Below are 20,351 nucleotides of genomic sequence, written 5' to 3' on the forward strand. Positions count from 1 at the left end.
ATAAATAAATATATATTAAATAATTATAATATTTAATTTAAATAGGAGTATAATTGAATTTAGGATAAGGGTAGATTCCAATTATATCAATCTTGAGTAAAAAAGTCAGCTTAAATATAATTTGAATTTAGAATAATTAATTCAAGATTAAACTTGACTTATTTGATTGGTAAACAGTATCATCGGATAAGAAAAAAAATCGTTGAAGAAGAAAAAAAATCTTCAAAAAAGAAAAATACTCATTGATGAGATGTGTTATGATACACAACATTGATAAAACATTGATCTCAAGCTGATATTTCTCCAACTCAAACTTATTCAAATCAAATACTAATTCAAACTTGATCAGTTCAAATCACGTCCACTCTTGATTAATACATATTAGACATGTGACTCAACCGAGACATTCATTTTTAGCATAATAAAAAATTAAAAATAATTCAAAAATTAGAAATATATATAATACAACAGGTCGACTCACAAAACAAACGAATTGATTCACCCACAAAAGCATGAGCCAAAGGACCTTGGACCATGACCCAAATCTTGCAATCCTAGAGGACCGAGGCATAGCCAAGCCTCTAGACACACAGCCCGTGCCAAATTAGGCCCGTTGTCATGTCTAGTACAAATTTTATCAATCGATGTTAATTCGAAATTCCAATAAATATGGCACAAAATAATGTTTTCTTTTGTACCAAATTACTGCATTTTCATCCAGTAGCATAAGGATACATTCAAGATTACTTCATATAATACTAAAAGCTCTTTCAGATCATATAAATACACTTTGGTTTACAGTGTCATTTGCAAGCCAAACAACAGAGTATATTAGTAGAGACTAGAACAAAGACTAGCCATTAGACACAAACCATTCAAAGAATTATTGCATTTGCACACATGTAACATAAAAAATCCATGACTCAAAACTATGCCAATGATAACAACTCCCACCAAGCTCACACAATACACTGCACAAAGATGACTCCAGCACAGCCATAAACCAAGGATTGGAATGATACTAAACTACGAATATTACGTGTCAATGCTGAGCAAACGATGCAACCCATCAATTTTTTATGGCTATGGACCAAAATAATCAGTTCCCACCACCAAAGAGGTAGCCTAAGGAAGATCCACCACCAGGGGCAGCATGAACTTTGGTTGTTGGACGATCCTGCACCCATGCATATCAACTGTTCAATGAGTAAAATGATCGACAAGTGTAAACAAGATTCTTTGCAATCAAATCGCTCAGTATACTGTTCAAAATGTGAAATAACGCCTAGTCATTAGTGTAACCATTAACCTGAAAAACTAGGAAGAAAAGCCATCTCATATAGGGAAAGATGGTTGAAGTATATTTTGATCATAAGCCAGCCCCATCATGGAAAGATGGCATACTAGAAAATTTACTACCAGTTCCAGGAAGTAAAATGATGTAACATGGAGAATCAAATCATATAAACACTGGTTAAAGCAAGCCATATCCAGATATATTTTCAATGGGATTTGAGGAGTGCATGTAACTGTAATTTTCTAAAAGCTCTACCAGAACTTCAGCAAATATTCAGTTTCGATACATCCAAGTTGTTTCTTTCTGATGGATCAAGTAAGAAAATCTCATTTTCATGCTTACGACCAACATTCATTATAGGAAACTCATGACACTGAATGTTTCAGCAAAAAAACTTCATGTTGTAGCTTAAATCAGCCTTAAGCAATGAATTGACTAGAGCCATACAGTGAGAAAATTGCCACAGTTCTGCCCTTCAGATCGAAAATAGTTGTTTTTAGGATTTCCATGAATGCCTGCCGGAATCTGCTTGTCAGTTGGTTGTGAAGCAACAGAGGGCTTCTTAGAAGGCATATCATTTGCAGTCTGAGCATGATTCTTAGGATCTTGGGCAGCATAGGTGGCCTCTCCACCACCAAACAGGTAACCTAGAGAGCTCTGTCCACCACCAGCACTGACTCCACGACCCATTTTTACTGGTTGCTTCCTCTTTTCTACAAATAACACTTGAATCAGCACAGAATTTCAATGATGAAGTAACTGAAGCTTCAAAATTTATGCATGAGAAAAACAAAAGTGACAACAGAAAAGCCAATGTTGACATAAAACACATAGCCATCAAATGCACAAGCAACAAAAACAAAAACTATATGCAATCTCACTTATTTCTTCTTCGAAGATGAGTTCGAATCTGAAATTACCAGATGTAGCTCTAAATTGAGAACCAGGCACTAACATTGAATGCAAATCTGAAAGATGACCTAACCATCTTTTTACCATGGATGAATATACAATTCATGCATCCAAATGCATTCACAGAACATAAATGCTATTCAATTCAAACAAAACCCTAATGATTAAAGACAACTTCAGCAGCTAGAATCAACCAAATCCATCTTAGCTTAACAATTCTGCATAACATTCTGTGCTCTATTCATATCTTCCTCAAAAAGAACAAATTCAAAGCAATCCCTCTTGCATTATCTCCAATAATCAACACAATCCCCAAAATGACCTCTTTCTGATAGTTTACAAGCAAGTAAAACTAGACTAGATCCAACAGACCAACATGTTATATACCAGAAATTGCAAAACAAGCTTCAGAAATAAAATCCCAGATCCCAAAACATCAAATGAGCATCATATGCTAAAATGGAGATGGAAATCTGAAGCTGAGAAAAAGAAGATTGCGTTACCTTTATGTTTAGCAGGTTAAAATTGGAAGCAAAGTTCAAATGAGGAACTCAGAAAAGGCAAATGGGTGGGGCTTATATATTAAATAGGAGGGAAATTAGTTAAATTAATATAACTAAGAAGATATAATCATAGAGTCTGAGTTTGACGTGGTCAATGTTTGAGCTGGCTTTGGTTTTCGTTTAGAGGTCGGCAGTTCATGTCATGTCACGCTCCAAAATCAATCATGAGTCACGTGTCCGTTTTTGATCCAAAGGATTGATAAGGTGCTGCGCGGGCCAATTGTACGGATGGTATTGCAAAGAGGCAATCCCATGCGCTCACTCGGGGGATTTTAAATTTTAATTTATTTAAATTATCAATTAAATATATTATATCATATTATATAAATAAATTTTTATAATGTATTTGTATATAAATTATTATTTAAGATTTTTTATCATTAATTAAAAATATATAATTTTTTCTATGTTAAATTAATTTCTTTATTTCATTCTATTAGAGATAAATAATAATTAACTAATCTCAATTTAATAAAAAGTAATCATTTTGTGATAAAGTATAAAGGATAATTGTTATTCTTATAATTTGTCATTTCATATTACTTTTTGAGTTTGATTAAGCAGGATTTTAACAAATCTCTAATCTTGCTCACCCCACTTGCATAATCCAACTTCAAAAAAATGAGTGAAAGAAAAGCATCACCAACCAAACATCATAATCAAGCATGGAAAATGATCCCATAAGAAAAAAGTGCTCTTTTATATTCACCAAGTAATATTATATGTAGAAACAGTCATATTAGTCAATCGCAAACTAATATCTTAATTTATACAGTTTGTTTATATATATAGTTTCGTTTAGATTCAATCCTCCGGTCTTATTATTGTGAGTGATGTAGTGCATGGTGTGCCCATGTGCTCAAAATCAGTAAGGTGGTCTGCACTAATCCGAAAATGCAACTCTGCAAACGACTTCTGCCATGAAAACTGAGATGAGTATTGAAAAGTCATCATCCATACTGAGTTTCTAATATTGAGAGGTGAAGAGCATTCAATAACAAAGATAGGTTAGGTCCTTAGGTAGCTAGAAGATCCCTTTTGAAAAGAAAGAGCAGTTAAGAAGGATGGAGATAACTTAAACTGAGCTGGGTTTGGTTGGAATAATGGAGATCTTGTGAAAAGAGACACGAAAATGGATTTACGCATGCATAAATTTATTGTAGTGTTAGGCAATTCACTTCTATTTTGAGCTTCTTTGAGTGCAGAAGTTGGGAAAATTAGTTGTAGAGAAATGGGGTAAAGCCACAACTACCTTCTGTCTTGTAAACCAAGGCTCTTGGTTATTTATTACTTGCTGAAGTTTAAAAGTCTAACATACTTTTCATGAAAAGCAACACATGATTTTTTATGAATGGGAAAATCGATTTTGGTTCATTGACATTGTGGGTTTCAGTTTGTGCACTGCATTTTGATTTTGCTTGCTTTCTAAGATATAGAACCGATTCAAAAAAATTATAAACAATGAACTCTCATAAGATAAACTCTAACCTACAAAATAACTTCTAGAGAAGTGACTAGCTAGATAAGTAACAATTTATATCTTGATTTACAAATTTATGTACTTCCCTTGCCTAGAGAATATGATTTATTAATTTGCATTCTTTTTTGTGTCACGCCCATATGGAAAACATTAATTTTTTGTCTTATTAAAACTCAGTTAGATAAATATCATACTAAAGTTAGTGGAGGAGGTTTTCCTTCTCATAGAAGTCAAGCTATTCTTCTTAAAATCACTTGTCCAAAGTTAAAGTCTTTTTTCATATATCTCCTTGTAATTTATGTTCATAATCGTAAATGTAAAATCTAAACAATGGATTAAATCATGTTAAAAATTGTTTTGGATCCAACCTATATTGCATTTATTTTATCTCTCCCCTTAATGGATAACCAAACTTATTAATCAATCATTACTATCGTTATCTATTTTGTTTAAAACTCTAAATTACATACATCACTTGAGACTAAGTTGCGTATATCAATGGGTGACGAGAAGTCTCATCAACATTCATCAAGATAGAATATGGAGGCCTTCATATTTTATTCATGTACGGGATAAGAAATGACTACTTAAGCTTTTTGATGAAAGGCTCCTTTTAAGTTACAGAAAAGTCTTCCACTTGAACCAGATAGCTTTACATGTAAGTTACCACAGAATGGCATGTGATTCAACCGGTTTATGAGCACAATGCATAACCAAATTTTCTTATATATGGCAGTGACAAGGTGATAAATCTAAAAATACAGTGAAGGAAAAACATAACTTTTCAACATTCTTGCCTTCCACCATTTCAACTTCAAGACCAAAAGTTATAGATGGTCACCTCTCATGTACCAGATGAGCAGGGATTCAATATGATTCTTCGATGATGCCCAGTAAACGGTCGTGCCACAATACACAGAAGTCACAACAGTTACATGTAAGTCACAAAAAATGCAAATCAACAGCATGCGCACACACCAAGCTCTGGAAATATAACTTCCTTTTCACTAACAAAAAAACATAATTATAATCATCTCATTCGGAACAAAAAAATGACCTGACAAAAAGATATGAACAGATTTCATTTTCTTAAAGAAATTTGCAGAATTTGGCACTAAGAAAACTGTTTGTGATGATATGTGCATGTAAGTGATCACTTTACATCCTGTAAGGTTTTCCTGTGCCATGTCAATGAACTCTGGGGAGGGACTTCCAAAAGTCATTTGCTACTAATATTTCAAGTTGCAGGGATCTTTGAGATCTCTACTAACAATTTGTGAAGGGCTTGAGGCTTTGAGAAAAAAGGTGAGTGATCTGCGCCTTTTAGACGGAATACTTGCTCTGGGGGACTAGACTTTATCATGCTCTCCTGAAGTGTGATAGGAATTGCATTATCTTCAGCAGTTTCTACATAAAACCGCCGCACAGATCCATATTTCAGGTCAGAAAGTGAGAGTTTCTCCAAAACTGGGGCAAAGGGGATTGGTCTCATTGACACAGAGGCTAAGGCAATATCCTGGATGATGAGAAGCATTTTAGAATAACAATAACAATAATAAGAGGAAAATAAGACACAAACACAACCAATGTGAGGGCGATGCAACATAAAAATAAAGCAATGGATTATTTCCATCAACTTCAATAAGAAAGCATTTTAAGGCCAATAGTCGGTCTTTATTGCTTATTTTGCAAAATATCCCACAGAACTACTACAAATACCTGAGCAAATGGCAAAGTGTACCACTTGTGATTTCTTTAAAATAAATGTCAACCCAAATAGCAAATGATCAAGCTAAAAGTTAACTTCATGGGAGCCAATAACATATAAAGTCAACAAAGGACATTTTAACCAACTATTTCGACCAAATGCACACTCTTGTCTTATACATTGCCAACTGCACAAGTTTATATGAACAATTTAAAACTGAGATCGATCAAATAGATGTTGTTCTGTCCAATTGTTATCTCAGGGTCAATAATTAACTCCAACAGCACAACTAAGATCGTGATGTGTATCTCCTATTAATAATCTCATATAATAAGGACAGAAAAAAAATGTTGCAAACCACGTTTCATGACATTTAAAGAGGTGGAAGATAGTAAAACAACCATTTCATCTTCTTTTCTCATATGTGTTTCTGTTTTATGGCAGCCATGTCAAAAGTTAAAAGCTCAAATATACCTTTGCAGGGCTTTGGTTGAATAACAAGTCCTTCAACAATGACCTGTCCAGATCAATAGCAGTGGGAGGGCGATCATTCCCATTCGCATATAAAAATATCTGAGCCTGCCCCATTAGATCATTTGAACCTGTCTGCAATGAGTTTTAGCATCAGTCTTAAAATCAGAGAAATCTTTTACAACAACATCCTAAAAAGGCTGAGATTTGAAGGTTACAGTTTGGTGAAAAAGCCTGGGACTGACTTTTACCATATTGTTTATTGTTAAGATTTGGAGTTAATAGAACAAAGATGATAGGCGAGGGGGACAACAGGTTCTTTACTCTTAAAAAAAAAAAAAATTGAGATAAACCCATGATTAACATTGTCCTTAAAAGACCAAAAGCCACAGAGCATGGAAGATGCTGGTGCAGAATTAAACAGAATAAAAACATAAGCATACACAAAAAGACTTCCCCTGTTTTGCCATCATGTAATGCAATTTAAGAAACTTTGAAATGTGTAAGAGCTCCAGCAAACCAATCATTTAATGTAACTGAAACATGATGGAGTTAAGGACAAACCTTCTGGTTGAACATATCGAGAGTGCTTTGTCCATTAGTCAACATTGCTGCAGCAATATAAACAGCCTTTGAGATTTTAAAAGGAAACAACTCCATTGCATATGATAAACATGCACCACCAAAATCATGACCCACCAAGATCACCTGCATTATTTAAGATAAAAACAGAGGAAGTTAAATATTTAATATTTTAAAGCAAAATAGATTTAATAGCTTATAGAGAATATTAAAATCCCATAGTGATCCTCCAAACCAGAGATTGAAAATGCAATTAATTGTGCATGCTAAGAATAATAAATAGTCATCAACAGTCTTCATGTTCCTCCTCAAATAAATACACGTGGCAATCTTCAGATATAACAGTGTCAGACACATACCGGTATGAGAGCCATATACGTCGATATTTTGCTTATAAACAGTAAAGGATCCTATGCTAGCATGAATCATGAATCTTAAATTCTCTCATTTTAATAATTTGAGAACTTTAAACTTAGCAATCTTAATTAGATTTGTTCATCTCTATACATGAAGAACACAGATGTTCAACTGTTAAGATTGCATAGTTGAAAGAATCTCATTGCTGGAGCATGTAAGCATCTCAATTGACTATTCAGGAATAGATTCAAAATTTACAAACAAGTTAAAAGCCCTAGCTTATACTAACTATATAATACATTAATCAGCATAACTAAAAGACAGTTCTATAACATACAGCAATGCAATGAGTCCTGGTGGTAACCCCCAGTCTTTCAAAATAAATTCTGTAACTCAACAAACACAAAGCTAAAAGAGCAGCAAATAGGACAAGAAAGAGAGGAATATTAAAAAAGAAAGAACCTTTTCCTCATCAGCAAGTTTTTCAAGAAAATCAGTAAGTGGCTTCACATATTGAGAGAGACTGATAATGCCATTTGTATCAAATGAATTAATCCCTGAACCAGTTAAGTCTATGGCAGTGACTTTGAAACCACCTTCTTCCAGAAGTGCTATAGTTTTATACCAGCACCAAGCACCAAAGCCACCTCCATGGACTAGGACGAAATGGGTGGTCTCAAGATTATGAAGATTTACATCCTGTAAAAGAGAAAATCAGTAAGGAACAAAAGGCATTTAATAATGAAAACAAACAAAATGATGAATTCGAGAAATTTAAAGGCAACTTTTTCCTGATTTCCTTCTTTATATCTGACATTAGAAAAAGACACCAGCGAAAGCTTCAACAAACATTTCTTTTTCACCAAATTTAACAGAAAAAATAATCAAATAAGAAAAACAAAATATTAACAATCATATTCCCAAAATTAACATTTTTAGCAGACTATAAACAACTAGACCGACTCAAAAATCTTACTTTTAAACTTCCAAAGAATCACAAATTTCCCAAACACCAAACTCAACTCTCAAAAAGACCACCTGATCAAATTTTACCAAACCATGCAACAATACAACACAACACAACTTGGAAAAACAAAAAATTTTTATTAAAATAAAAAATTAAAAAAATCTCAAAAACTAAAACAATTACAAACCCGGTTAACAAGTTGATGAGGCTGCAAAAGCGGGTCAGTAAGAGACCGGGCACGAGAACTGGAGCTCCTAGGCAACTGGGTCTTTTTGGACCCGGAAGAACCATTCGGGTACCTTAACGAAGTTGACCGATCAAACGGCAACCCACCAGCACCACCATTTTGTTGCTGGTGCTGACGAAACAACATAGCAGCAGCCAGAGCCTGCTCCCGTATCAAAGCATCATCAAGCTTATCTTTACGAGACCCTGATCGGATCCTGCTCCACCGGTTACTTGAATTGGGTGCCGGACCCGGGTTTTGCAACCGCTTGGTTGATCTCTGTTTTCTTTTCGCGGGCGTTTTCGGTGCCAAACAAGTGCAAAAGTTTCCCATTTGTGACCATGTCAAGGAGAAAACAAACTTGACATATATAAATATAAATAGCTATAAAAGTAAAATTAGTAGTTTATAACATAAGTCATCTAAGTATTTTTAGCAATACATATTGCTTGTACAAACGTATAAGAAAGAGAGAGAGAGAGAGAGAGAGAGAGAGAAAGGGCTGGAAAATTCAGGTGAAGGTTGGATGGCGACAGGTGAATGGTGAAGAACTGACGGCTGTGTTTGCAGGTTATAAAAAGAGTGGGAAAATTGTAAAGGTCCAAGTTTTTGAGTTGGCATATATTTGCCTTTGTGTTTTCTTGGTGAAGCTGCTATGTGTCTTGTCATCTGTTGAAGAAAGTGTTAGGTGGTCCCTGTTTTGGCTAGTGCCCCAATTAAACAATAAAGTGAAATATCAAAATCGATTATTATATAATTAAATAATTAAATAATTTATTAATATTATAATTATTATATCTAATAAATCAAAATTTTAATTATTTTCAATGCACCCCTTGGGACATTTTCCCTTGTTTTTGTCAACAAAAAAATGCTTGTACTCCTAATGTTAACTACCCCTATTTCAATTTAAATGTAAAATATTATAATTTTAATGATAATGATTTAGGGGTGGAAAATTCAAATAATGATTAAATTAAGAATGGAAAAATAAATGAATATATGAAAAGGCTATTCCATTTGTAATTGTAAAATTTGGTCAAAGGTCAATAGTTGAAGAGGGATTGGGAGGATGGGATTGTGAGGAGAATTCTAGGCAATTGCTTGGCTTAGTGTTTGATTAGGTTTTGGATTCCAATAGCAAATTGGTATGTGGACAAAGTCACCTACCAATCCTTACCAAAACAAGATTATGGAATCCAATTAAACTATAGACTTTGATTTTATCTTTTTTTAAACAAGAAAAAAATACATAAATTTTAGTTTAATAAATTAATTACTTCATTTAATTGTTGGGTATTATTTATTTTAAGTAATTGTGAAATGGGTATTAGGGTATTGGTGCTTGACCAAACCCTAATTACTTATTTCATTTGCATGAGCCCCCATAATGCATCTGCAAACCCTAATTAAGGGGAAAGGGACCTCACCAAAAGAAAAAAAAACCCTTTTCATAAATCTCTTTCATATGCCCACATCAATTTCCATTCACATTGCCAAAGATTTTGAGTGTTTTTACCTCATCATGCATTAATTTCACTGACATCTTTAAGTTGAAGTCTCAAAGATAACAATAATGTGCATTGACTAAAACTGAAACAAGTGTGGCATTTTATAGACAATAAATTCGGGTTTTTAAAAACAAAATAGATTAATTCAAATAAAAATTGGTTTTTATTATAAAAAATAATATATATTTTTTAATTTTGTTATTAATTCATCTATATAAACTAGTGTGAAACTAATATATATTTGTTGACCCTTTTCTTTAATTTCCATTTCTTTTATTGATTAAAAATATAACACTAAAAGACCAACCATTTAAAGAAGATAGCCATGAATGAGGCATCTTTTTTATGGACGGCTAGGCTTTTTCGATTAAAATATTATATGTGAAAAAAAATATATATATATATATTCCTATGATATCATTTTCATAATAAATTACGTATCCCTATAATGAATACCGTGCGTTTAACTTCCCATTTTCTTTCTGAAATATTATATATATATATATTTTTTTTATATATGTAGATTATATATTATTATGTGATTAAATATTATTTTATTTTTAATTTAAAATTATTTAATTATATACTAATATATTATCTTTATACATAAATTATTTATTAAAAACATGTATGCTTAATTTTATTGTTTACAATTTTTTTTTTTGAGTAAAAACTCATGCTCTTTTTATCTTTCCTTATTTATTTTTAAATCTCTAATTCAAATCAAATATCTCATATAAGGTTAAATTCAATATAAATTAATTCAAATTAAACTAAACTTAATGTTCTGCTTAAATGACCCAAACTTAAAAAGTAGTCCTAACTCAAAATTGAGTTGATTTACCGACAAATTCATCTTCTTTTATTATTTTTTAATCTTTTTCTAGTGATGTTTTTTTAATTTTTTTTCTTTTTTAATGTCTGATAACTTTTTTTTTCCAATAACTTATCTAACAAACTCATTACCAAACAAACGAGTTGAACTTGCTTTTGAACTAATCATTTTGGGTTCAAGCTTACCCTTCAAAGAGCTTGACTTAAATTTACCTCTATTATCAAAAACATAGTATTAAGTTCCATTACGGAAATGATCTCTTGAGAATATTACACCACAATAGAATGACAAAATTTTTAGTATTTTTATAATTGAAAGCAACATTATAAAACATGCAAGATAATAAAGCACAATTGAATTGACTAGCAATGAAATTAATATAATTTAAGATGCATTTCTATCTTCTTTTCACTATTAAAAAATTAATAAAATTATATATATAAATAATAAATATAAATTTATATATAAGTAATGATAATTCTCATATGATTGAATAATTTTGAATTAAAGATAAAATAATATCTACTCATATGATAATATATGCTTATATACAAATTTATGCTCATTATTTATACACATAGTGTAATTATTAAAGAAAAAACAACTAATATTTGAACAAGTGGGTGTAGTTAAAAATGTGGAAATTGAGAATTACCTTTCCATTTATTCTTGTTACATCATCTATTGAAAGACTTCCTTGGGTAGTATTATGAATTATGGAATATATAGTTTATTTATCATGATAACAACTTTTTTTTTTTTAATTTCAACTTATTAATCATGCATTGATTCATAACCCATATCTAAAAATGAGAATTTTATCATGATAAATAAAATATTTGTCGTGATTTCGTAAGCCAATTTTATCTAGAACAAAATATGATAATTTTTAAAAACGAAACTTGAGAGATGTTATATTTTTTAAATAAAAATATATAAAAAAGATGATATACACATGATAGAAAGAGGCTATCTCCATTCCATGTTGCACATGAAATAGCCTAATTTTATGAACACCTTTTTCTTGGGGAAGCATTGAACAACGCAAAAGCAAAAAAGAAGAGAAAAAGGGTTTAATGCTATGCAAATGAAGATTGGTACAATGTGAATGGAAAATGAAGAACAACAACAACATAAATTAATTGGGTGGCTGTGGATCCCCAAGTCTTGTAGAGATCTTGAAAGGTTTCAAATGGGTACTCAAATTAAAGATGTTTTAGATTATAATAAAATTATGTGTATATAATTTTGAATACGTATATGATATGTTATCATGTAATTGGGTAATTTTGAATTGAAAATAAAGTAACACTCAATCACATATTAATATATCATTTGTATACCCAATTATATATTAAAAGATATATATATACAATATTACCCTTTAGATTAAATATTAGATTGACTTTTGGTTTTGGGATCTCTTATTCTCTCAAGCAAGTCATGGGATTGGTGGAGGGAAGGAAGGAAAGTAGTGGTTAGAAGTGTTTCAACTTCAATGCCTACCCACTTTGCATATGCCTTTAGTTTGAGGACACTCACCATCCAACTTTGTATCCCAATTTATTTAATTCACATCTATCATTTTTGTTGTTTATTTTATTTTCATTGCTTGTTCTCCACTTAAAATGGACATAGATACATTGAACTTTCATAAATTCAAAACCCTAATATATTAAAACTCTAACTTATGAACATAATTTTTCTAACTTTGAAATTTACCCAAGTCTTTATAAAACAAACTCTACCATATAAGCAACCTTCCATAAAAGTTGAAGGTTTCAAAACCCTTCTAATTTTTTAATAAAGTTTTAATATATTATTATTAATATATAAAATTTTAATACAAATGAAAGGAAGAGAACAATCCCAAGAAGAATGTTGAAAAGGAGATAAGACCACTTCTAACATGAAACTACAAAAAGATTAATTTCATAATAATATGATGTGCTCATGATCTAAGTTGATCTTGGATCTTGACTTGGCATGCTATGCTTAAAAGGATAAGATTAATTAATAATAGTGGCTAATTAATTACTAATTACTTTTATTAACAAGTACATGGGCCAACTATGTGCAGCTTGTGCCTCCCATATGAGACAGTGGTCCAAACTCTATTGGACCACTGCCATTCATTTTGATCCATCAAGGGCTCATCATAATTTTTGATGGGTAGTGGATAAGCACTTTGGATAGCTTAAAGTTTAGGGTTCCATCATTAAAAGCAAGAGCCATGTGCAATTTACAAGCCAAACCCAAATATATATCAATAAAATTATGTATATTTAATTTTGACTATACAATTATATATATATATATATATATATATATATATATATATATATATATATATATATATTTATATATATATATATATATATATATATATATATATATATATATATATATTTATATATATATATATATACATACATACATATTTTTAGTATATAATTTAGATACATAAACGATATGTCCTCATATAATTAGATAATTTTGAATTAAAGATAAAATAACATTCAATCATATAATAACACATTATCTATGTACTAAAAGTATGTATATATAACATTGTTATATATATATATATATTATAATTAGGTGATTTTGAATTAAAAATAAAATAATATTCAATCACATAATGACACATTACTAAATACTTAACAAAGTACTTAAAATTGAATGCACATAATATTACTCAATATATTAAGTAAATAGGTTTATTGTTACTTTATAGTTTGAGAGATGCATATGTTTTGCCCTAATTTTGATAAATATCTTTTTTTTCTTACCACATGTTGTATTGTATGCCTTTGATGATTTCTATGATTATTTTATGATTTTGTTGCTTTCCTCCACGATAAAAGCATACGATCTTTCGATTCGAACAATAGTTTATTTCATTTAGCCCATATAAAACCGTTTACTATAAAACTCGCATCATGATATTAAAAAATATTAAATATTTCTTATTAAGGGTTCTTAGTATATAGATAATGTATTATCATATGAGTGAGTATTGTTTTATCTTTAATTCAAAATTACTCAATTATGTAATGACACATCATCTCTATATACATAGTTTCATCGATAAATAAGTATAATCAAAAGTGAAAAACACTCTTTAAACTATATTTAACAGCATGTGCCAAAAATACATCATTCAAACTTTTGAATGCCAATAACCAAAAATATAATATTGTTGATCTTTGAATAAATTGAATCCTCCAATACACAACAAAGGTAGGCTGAGAAATTTGGACCCTTTGCCAACCAAACCAACATCATTTTGACTTCAAAGTTTTGTGTCATCTTTCATAGTTTGAGAAATGTATTTCATGCCTATACAAGGAGTGTTTTTATATATTTCTATTCGAATTTCACTCAACTCGAATAAGAGCTTGCATTGTCAACAATATTTATTCTTTTTCTCTAACAAGTCTCTTTTTTCTTTTTCAACAATTCTTTTGTATTCAAATGATTCTTTTTCTTTTTTTCCAATAATACGATCTAATTATTTTGAATTCAAATTAATCTATAATACTCTCAAGTATGTTTCAGGGGTATTTATGTCTTTTGACCCTGTTTTGAGATATTTTTCATTTTAAATATATATATATATAATGGGAAATATTTCAAAACAGATTCAAAAAATATAAATGTCCTTAGAACATACCTGAGGGTATTACAACTACATAAATGCTCCTGAAACATACTTGAGGGTATTATATAATCCTTATTAAGATTTGACTTGGCTTGACTCGAATCCATCTTGATTTACACAAAATTAATTGATTATGTTCTTAAATTGACATGAACTATGTAAATCATTCTTAAAACTCCCTTTGGAAAACACTTAGGGAACGTTTAGTTTGAGAAATGTTTTATTATTAAAATTGAAATATTACCATGAAGATAAATTACCTTTATGATTACTGAATATAAATTTGTTACTATGTTCGGTAAAGCTGATATATATAAATAATTATTATATTTAGTTAGAAGTAAAAAAAAAATATTAATATATTATTTTATTTATTATATGAAAGATTAATAGGTATAAAAATATTTTTTATATTATTTATAATTTTAATTAAAAATTGAGGGTAATTCTGTCCTAAAAATTTAATAAATAAGGATAAAATAGTAATAATAATAATTAAGATTACTATAATAATTTTTTAATACCTAAGGTGAATGTAGTAATCAGATCACCTCTTATATTACCTATCACATTATCATTGATAATGAAATATTACTGAAATCTTTTATTACTTTACAAACCAAACAAGGTAATGAAAATAATAAAAGATAAATTACCAAAATAATCTTTAAATATCCTGACCAAACAAACCTTTAGGTTGATTAGGCCAACCAATTTGGTCCACAAGGAATATTTTTATATATTTTGATTTATAATAAGCTCAGTTCAAATCAAAGTTTGCATTGTCAATAATTTTTTTTTTTTTTCTCAAACATGCCTTTTTTTTCTTTTCCAATAATTTTTTTACATTCAAGTGATTATTATTCTTCTTTTTTGATGATTCAAATGAACTGAGTTCAATTTCAACTATTTTGGATTTAAATTGAACTCAAACCAACCCTTATTTAAATTAGACTATGCTCGAATCCACCCTTATTTACACAAAATTAATAGGTACATTCTCAACTTGATATGAACTCTACAAATCACTCCTATCACTTCCTTTAGAAAAACTTAGTTGGGCTGATTGGGCCACCAATTTGGCCCACCCTTTTGCCACGAAATGATGTACTCAGACCCGACTAAGAATTTGAATGGGTCAAACAGTCAAAGTCAAAAGAAACGACGTCGTTTCAACGGTGTCACTGTCGGAGCTAGTATAGTCTACCTACCTACGTTCAGGATAAAAGCACATCATCCCGCCCTACAGCCGCAAAGGAGAAAACCGCTTTAATTCCTCCTGTCTCTGTTTTTCCTTATACATTCTTACGCCAATTCTCTGATTCTTACAAGTCAAAAGCCACTTTTCACGTCATGCCAAAATTCGTCCCCACGCAAGGGCAAAGACAAACCATGAGATGACTACGTTGGTTTCTTCTCTCAATTCCAATGCAGTTGAATTCTATCTTTCTAATTTTCCATCTTTCTTCCCCGCATTGTGCGCCAAGTCATTATAAATGCAGCATCTTGCATTGTTTCGACTCCAAAAATTATAGCTTTCTGGCGTACCTGAGGTTGGTGTTTGTATTTTTTTTCTGTTTTAGGAAATAACCCATGTCATAGTTGCATGTTTTTGTGCTCTTTTCTCGCCCATCAAACATTGATTGGGATTTCATGTTGCTTCTTGTGCTGATGTTATTTGTTTGTATGTTGTTGTTGATTTTGTATTCTATAGGGCTGTTGCGTTGGAATGAAGCAATGTTTATGTATTCTTTTGGATTGTGTAGGCTTGAGTCGTGGAAAGAATTAAATTTTATTGAATTGAAGGTCTTAAATTTTGCAGTTAATTGCTAAAAGTCTACTGATTATCCAAATTAATATTGTGCCAACAACAAAACCGTAGTCTAAATACATTTAAGGGAGTGAGAGCTCAGAAGCTTGATGTCTGTCGCATTATACTTGGCATGAAATTGAGTATTTAAGTAGAAGATGTGTTTCCTCTAATAATTTTACTGCTATGTAAGGAACACAATCCCAGAAATCTTGTTGTAGATTTTTAGCCATTGGGAAGTTTGGCCTAGATAGAGTCAGAGTAAGCAGTTAAGTGTTTGGGTGTCTAGTTTAGGCAGTAACTAGAAAGTACTAAGTATTTATATGTCTAACATAATATGATTTGTACTTTTCCCTTTGCAATAGCTGAATAGGCGTCATCAACATTCTTGATTAGTAACATAACTGACTTATGTTATGTAACTGATCGTAAGAGCTGCAACAATCCAGGATATTTTGTGGTCTAGAAGGGAAATTTTTAGTTTTGCCTCATATATCTTTTATATATCCTTTTGCTTTCAATTTTTAAGTCTCTGTACAGGTTCATATTATCTCTCCTTTGCCAAAGTTGCCTTTTAGCTGTGTTTATGATAGTCTGATATGTAAAGCTCAGCTGTAATTTGAGTTACTGACATTTACTATACTAGTTTTCTCTCATTGGCAGCTTGTTTCTATCTTTATGGTGTAGAATTACAGTGAAAATCGAGGGGGAATTTTAAGGAGGCTATAGATTATGTGTAAACTGGCTCAACTTGACAAATAAGAGAAAAATCATCACTTGATAGTTTGTGGTTTTGAAGAATACTAATTCTTTTCAGTATCCAAATCTAAGAGAGAAATGTCGTATAATTTTTTTGGAATGGATTCAATGATTCGCCTTCCATTTGTAAGAACTCTGAAGACAGTCTTGGATGCAGCCAAGAGAATCATCTTTGGGGCTGAAAACAAGGACAATATAGACAAGCATAAACAGCTAAAACATATTCCTGCTCATGATTTTCATGCTGATATTGGTGTGCCTTATGTGGATCAATCAAATAACATGCCAACTCTGGGTCTATCAGATGAAAAAAACAGTGCAGAAATTGTTATTTTGTCTGAGGCTGATAAAACTCCAAATTCAACTTGTGCTGTTATCAACAGAGAAGATAGCCTCTTAAAAATTGTTGATTTCTCAACATTAAGAGCACCTATCAAGGATTTGAGGAAAAAACTTCTTGTTCTTGATTTGAATGGGCTGCTTGCAGATATAGTTTCTCCTCCGCCAAAGAACTGGAAGGCAGACATAAACATTTCAAAACGTGCAGGTGCGATTGACACTGAATCATCAGCTAATACATTTAATGTGTCCCTAATGATTGACTGATCAAATCTGACTGGATAATTTCACGTTTCAGTTTTCAAGAGACCCTTTTGCATTGATTTTCTGAGGTTCTGCTTTGAGCGATTTGAAGTGGGTGTTTGGTCATCAAGAAGCAAGTACTTTTCTAGTTTCAACCTCACATTCTATTTTCTATTTATGATTTCTTTACTTCTTTATTTGTCAAGTTGGCTTATCTTTTCATGGTGTACCTATATTTGCATATCAATTTAACTGAGGCATATCAAATTTTCACAGGAAAAATGTGGAAAGAGTGGTTGATTTTTTGATAGGAGATATGAAGCACAAATTGCTGTTTTGCTGGGTAAGTACTTTCTGTTCTGCATGGAGTCAAAACTGAATTAACAAATTACACTTGAGAGCAAAATTAAATTTTCATGTGATATAACAGAAATTTCAAAACAAACTTCTTGTCTCATTTCATGTGATCTCTTCATCTTAACAATCACTGCACTTACACATGCAAGAAGTTCCGTTGATGATGCTTCATAGTTTTCTAAATTTTTTTTGTTTCAGATCACTTGTAATAGCTGAACCATGATCTTCTTCTTTCTAATTATGCATCTATATTCATATTCTAAACAACCTTTCAGGATCAATCCCGCTGTACTGCTACACAATTAAGTACCCTTGAAAACAAGCATAAGGCATTGGTATTTAAGGAATTAAGGAAAATTTGGGAGAGAAAGGATCCTAATCTTCCTTGGAAGAGAGGATATTATAATGAAACAAATACATTGTTGTTGGATGATTCTCCTTACAAAGCTCTGCTTAATCCCGTAAGTTTATTGAATCCTTGATTTCCCATTGTTTTAGGTCACTCGTATTTATTCCTTATATGAAAAAGGAATTCATGCACTAATTCTTTTTTCCAAAATTGTTTTTAACTTTCGTTTGACAGCCTTACACAGCAATCTTTCCTTGTTCATACAAATTCCAAGATAAGAGTGATAATTCATTAGGTAAGATTTCTTTTGACTTGATCTGCATTTTTTATATTTTGTAGGATGCAGCAAATTCTTGACTATCTTCCACAGAATTTCGTACTTATGAACATATAATTTGCAAGTTGCTAGAATGCTCTCTATATATTGGCCTTTGGTTCTTTATTTTTTATTGGAAAAAAGTTTAATATTTCCAATCGTCTTCTCTGATATCTTAAATTCTATTTTTGGTACAAGCAAGCAGCTGATTTAGAAATACTAATTGTACTTCCTGGCAGGTGCTGGAGGTGATCTGAGAGTTTATCTGGAAGGACTGGCCGAAGTTGAAAATATACAGAAGTTTGTAGAGCAACATCCATTTGGTCAAAGCGCCATAACGGAAAAGAGTGAATCTTGGGACTTCTACCTTCAAGCTATTAATTCAGTACCTCACTTTCCATCTAAAATTTAATGTTAAATCTCAGAAAGCTCTTGGTATATAGTTTTGCTGGCTGAATTGAGTGTTGGGCTTAAGCAGATTATAGGCATATCAAATCCTGCCTGTTGGGTCATCTATAGGGAGAGTAGGTGCCCAATTACAGTATTAAGCTAAGCGCATTCAGTTTAGCGGACGGAATACGCGTTTGGAAGGCACGTAACAAACTCAGGATTATTCCGTGTAGTTAAAAGATAAAAGTTTAGTTAAGGTTTCCAATTCTTACCTGACATTTGGAGTATTCTTTCATACTATTCACTTCATATTATGGGTTGGTTATTTATCTAAGATATCCGCCTGCATTTTTCGGGGGAAAATGGTAGCGGAAAAATGCTGTAATTGATCTTATCATGGAGAGATCTTGTGGTGAAACAACTACCATCCAGTGAATTTTTTTTTTTTTGTTGTCATTATTGATTCTGTTTATATCATCGATTTGAGAAATACATATTTGTTTGTCGATCCTCATCTCAGAGGCCCATCTATGTTTCTAGTTCAGATGCATCATATACAGAGATTGAATTAAGGACCATGGCTCCGGAAAGCTAGAATGGCCTGATAAATATGCCAAAACCGACAGCAATGCAGCCCACTGCAATATTTTCTAGACTAGCATCAATACAAGCAATTAAATTGCTTCAAGTTGAATGGACCATCAAAGGAACATACACAAACGTGTTTTAGTGAGAAAACGACCAAAACAATTTATTTGTCAACATAATTGATGTTGTAGTTTCATTTGGATTGGTAGGGAAATTGTACTGTGACAGCTTCCTGCATTGATTAAGTCACATGACAGGTATCAATTTATGATGGCATATATTTTCAAACTATGGCCACAGCCTAACCTCAGATAAGATGTACCAAAGCTGCTGACTACATTTTCTTCTACAACTCATGACCTTAACAATCATGTTGTTATGTTCCCTTCCTCAATTTCTTCTCTGCACAGAGATTTGGTATTGACTCTTAACATTGTAGGACCCAGTGCCCATTCCTCAGAAAACAACTCCTTCTGTATTATTAATATTCATTGTTACTCTCAATTAAGAAACACTTGACCCACAAAAACTTAAATTGATAAGCTAGAATTTTGATCAGAGATCTGGGGGATGTGTGAACTGAGGTGTCTTTCTGCAAATGAATTAATCTTAATTTCTTAGAAGCAG

At 31.5% G+C, this 20,351-nt stretch overlaps 3 protein-coding genes across 5 annotated transcripts; 1 reads left to right on the forward strand and 2 right to left on the reverse strand.

The window, feature by feature from the left end:
- Window positions 1-753: 753 nt before the first annotated feature.
- Window positions 754-2,818, reverse strand: LOC123197389 (protein SPIRAL1-like 3). 2 transcript variants are annotated; one of them, XM_044611661.1, is made up of 3 exons: window positions 2,713-2,818; window positions 1,745-2,010; window positions 754-1,177 (listed from the first exon to the last, which is right to left on the reverse strand). In XM_044611661.1, the coding sequence occupies exons 2-3, from the start codon at window positions 1,985-1,987 to the stop codon at window positions 1,100-1,102; spliced, it is 321 nt and encodes a 106-aa protein (XP_044467596.1). In that variant the 5' UTR covers window positions 1,988-2,010; window positions 2,713-2,818; the 3' UTR covers window positions 754-1,099. The 2 variants fall into 2 exon arrangements, with proteins under 2 accessions (XP_044467596.1, XP_044467597.1); XM_044611662.1 differs by having other exon boundaries at window positions 2,597-2,724.
- A 2,417-nt stretch (window positions 2,819-5,235) lies between these two features.
- LOC123198253 (putative methylesterase 11, chloroplastic) lies at window positions 5,236-9,090 on the reverse strand. The gene is made up of 5 exons (XM_044612930.1): window positions 8,525-9,090; window positions 7,833-8,069; window positions 6,996-7,139; window positions 6,435-6,566; window positions 5,236-5,768 (listed from the first exon to the last, which is right to left on the reverse strand). The coding sequence occupies exons 1-5, from the start codon at window positions 8,894-8,896 to the stop codon at window positions 5,490-5,492; spliced, it is 1,164 nt and encodes a 387-aa protein (XP_044468865.1). The 5' UTR covers window positions 8,897-9,090; the 3' UTR covers window positions 5,236-5,489.
- A 6,729-nt stretch (window positions 9,091-15,819) lies between these two features.
- Window positions 15,820-19,590, forward strand: LOC123197643 (ubiquitin-like domain-containing CTD phosphatase 1). 2 transcript variants are annotated; one of them, XM_044611977.1, is made up of 7 exons: window positions 15,820-16,126; window positions 17,047-17,689; window positions 17,780-17,861; window positions 18,001-18,067; window positions 18,357-18,542; window positions 18,665-18,725; window positions 18,986-19,590. In XM_044611977.1, the coding sequence occupies exons 2-7, from the start codon at window positions 17,221-17,223 to the stop codon at window positions 19,156-19,158; spliced, it is 1,038 nt and encodes a 345-aa protein (XP_044467912.1). In that variant the 5' UTR covers window positions 15,820-16,126; window positions 17,047-17,220; the 3' UTR covers window positions 19,159-19,590. The 2 variants fall into 2 exon arrangements, with proteins under 2 accessions (XP_044467912.1, XP_044467913.1); XM_044611978.1 differs by having other exon boundaries at window positions 17,071-17,689.
- Window positions 19,591-20,351: the final 761 nt, after the last annotated feature.

The sequence above is a fragment of the Mangifera indica genome, chromosome 15 (genome assembly GCF_011075055.1).
Source record: "Mangifera indica cultivar Alphonso chromosome 15, CATAS_Mindica_2.1, whole genome shotgun sequence".
In the NCBI taxonomy this organism is placed as follows: Eukaryota; Viridiplantae; Streptophyta; class Magnoliopsida; order Sapindales; family Anacardiaceae; genus Mangifera; species Mangifera indica.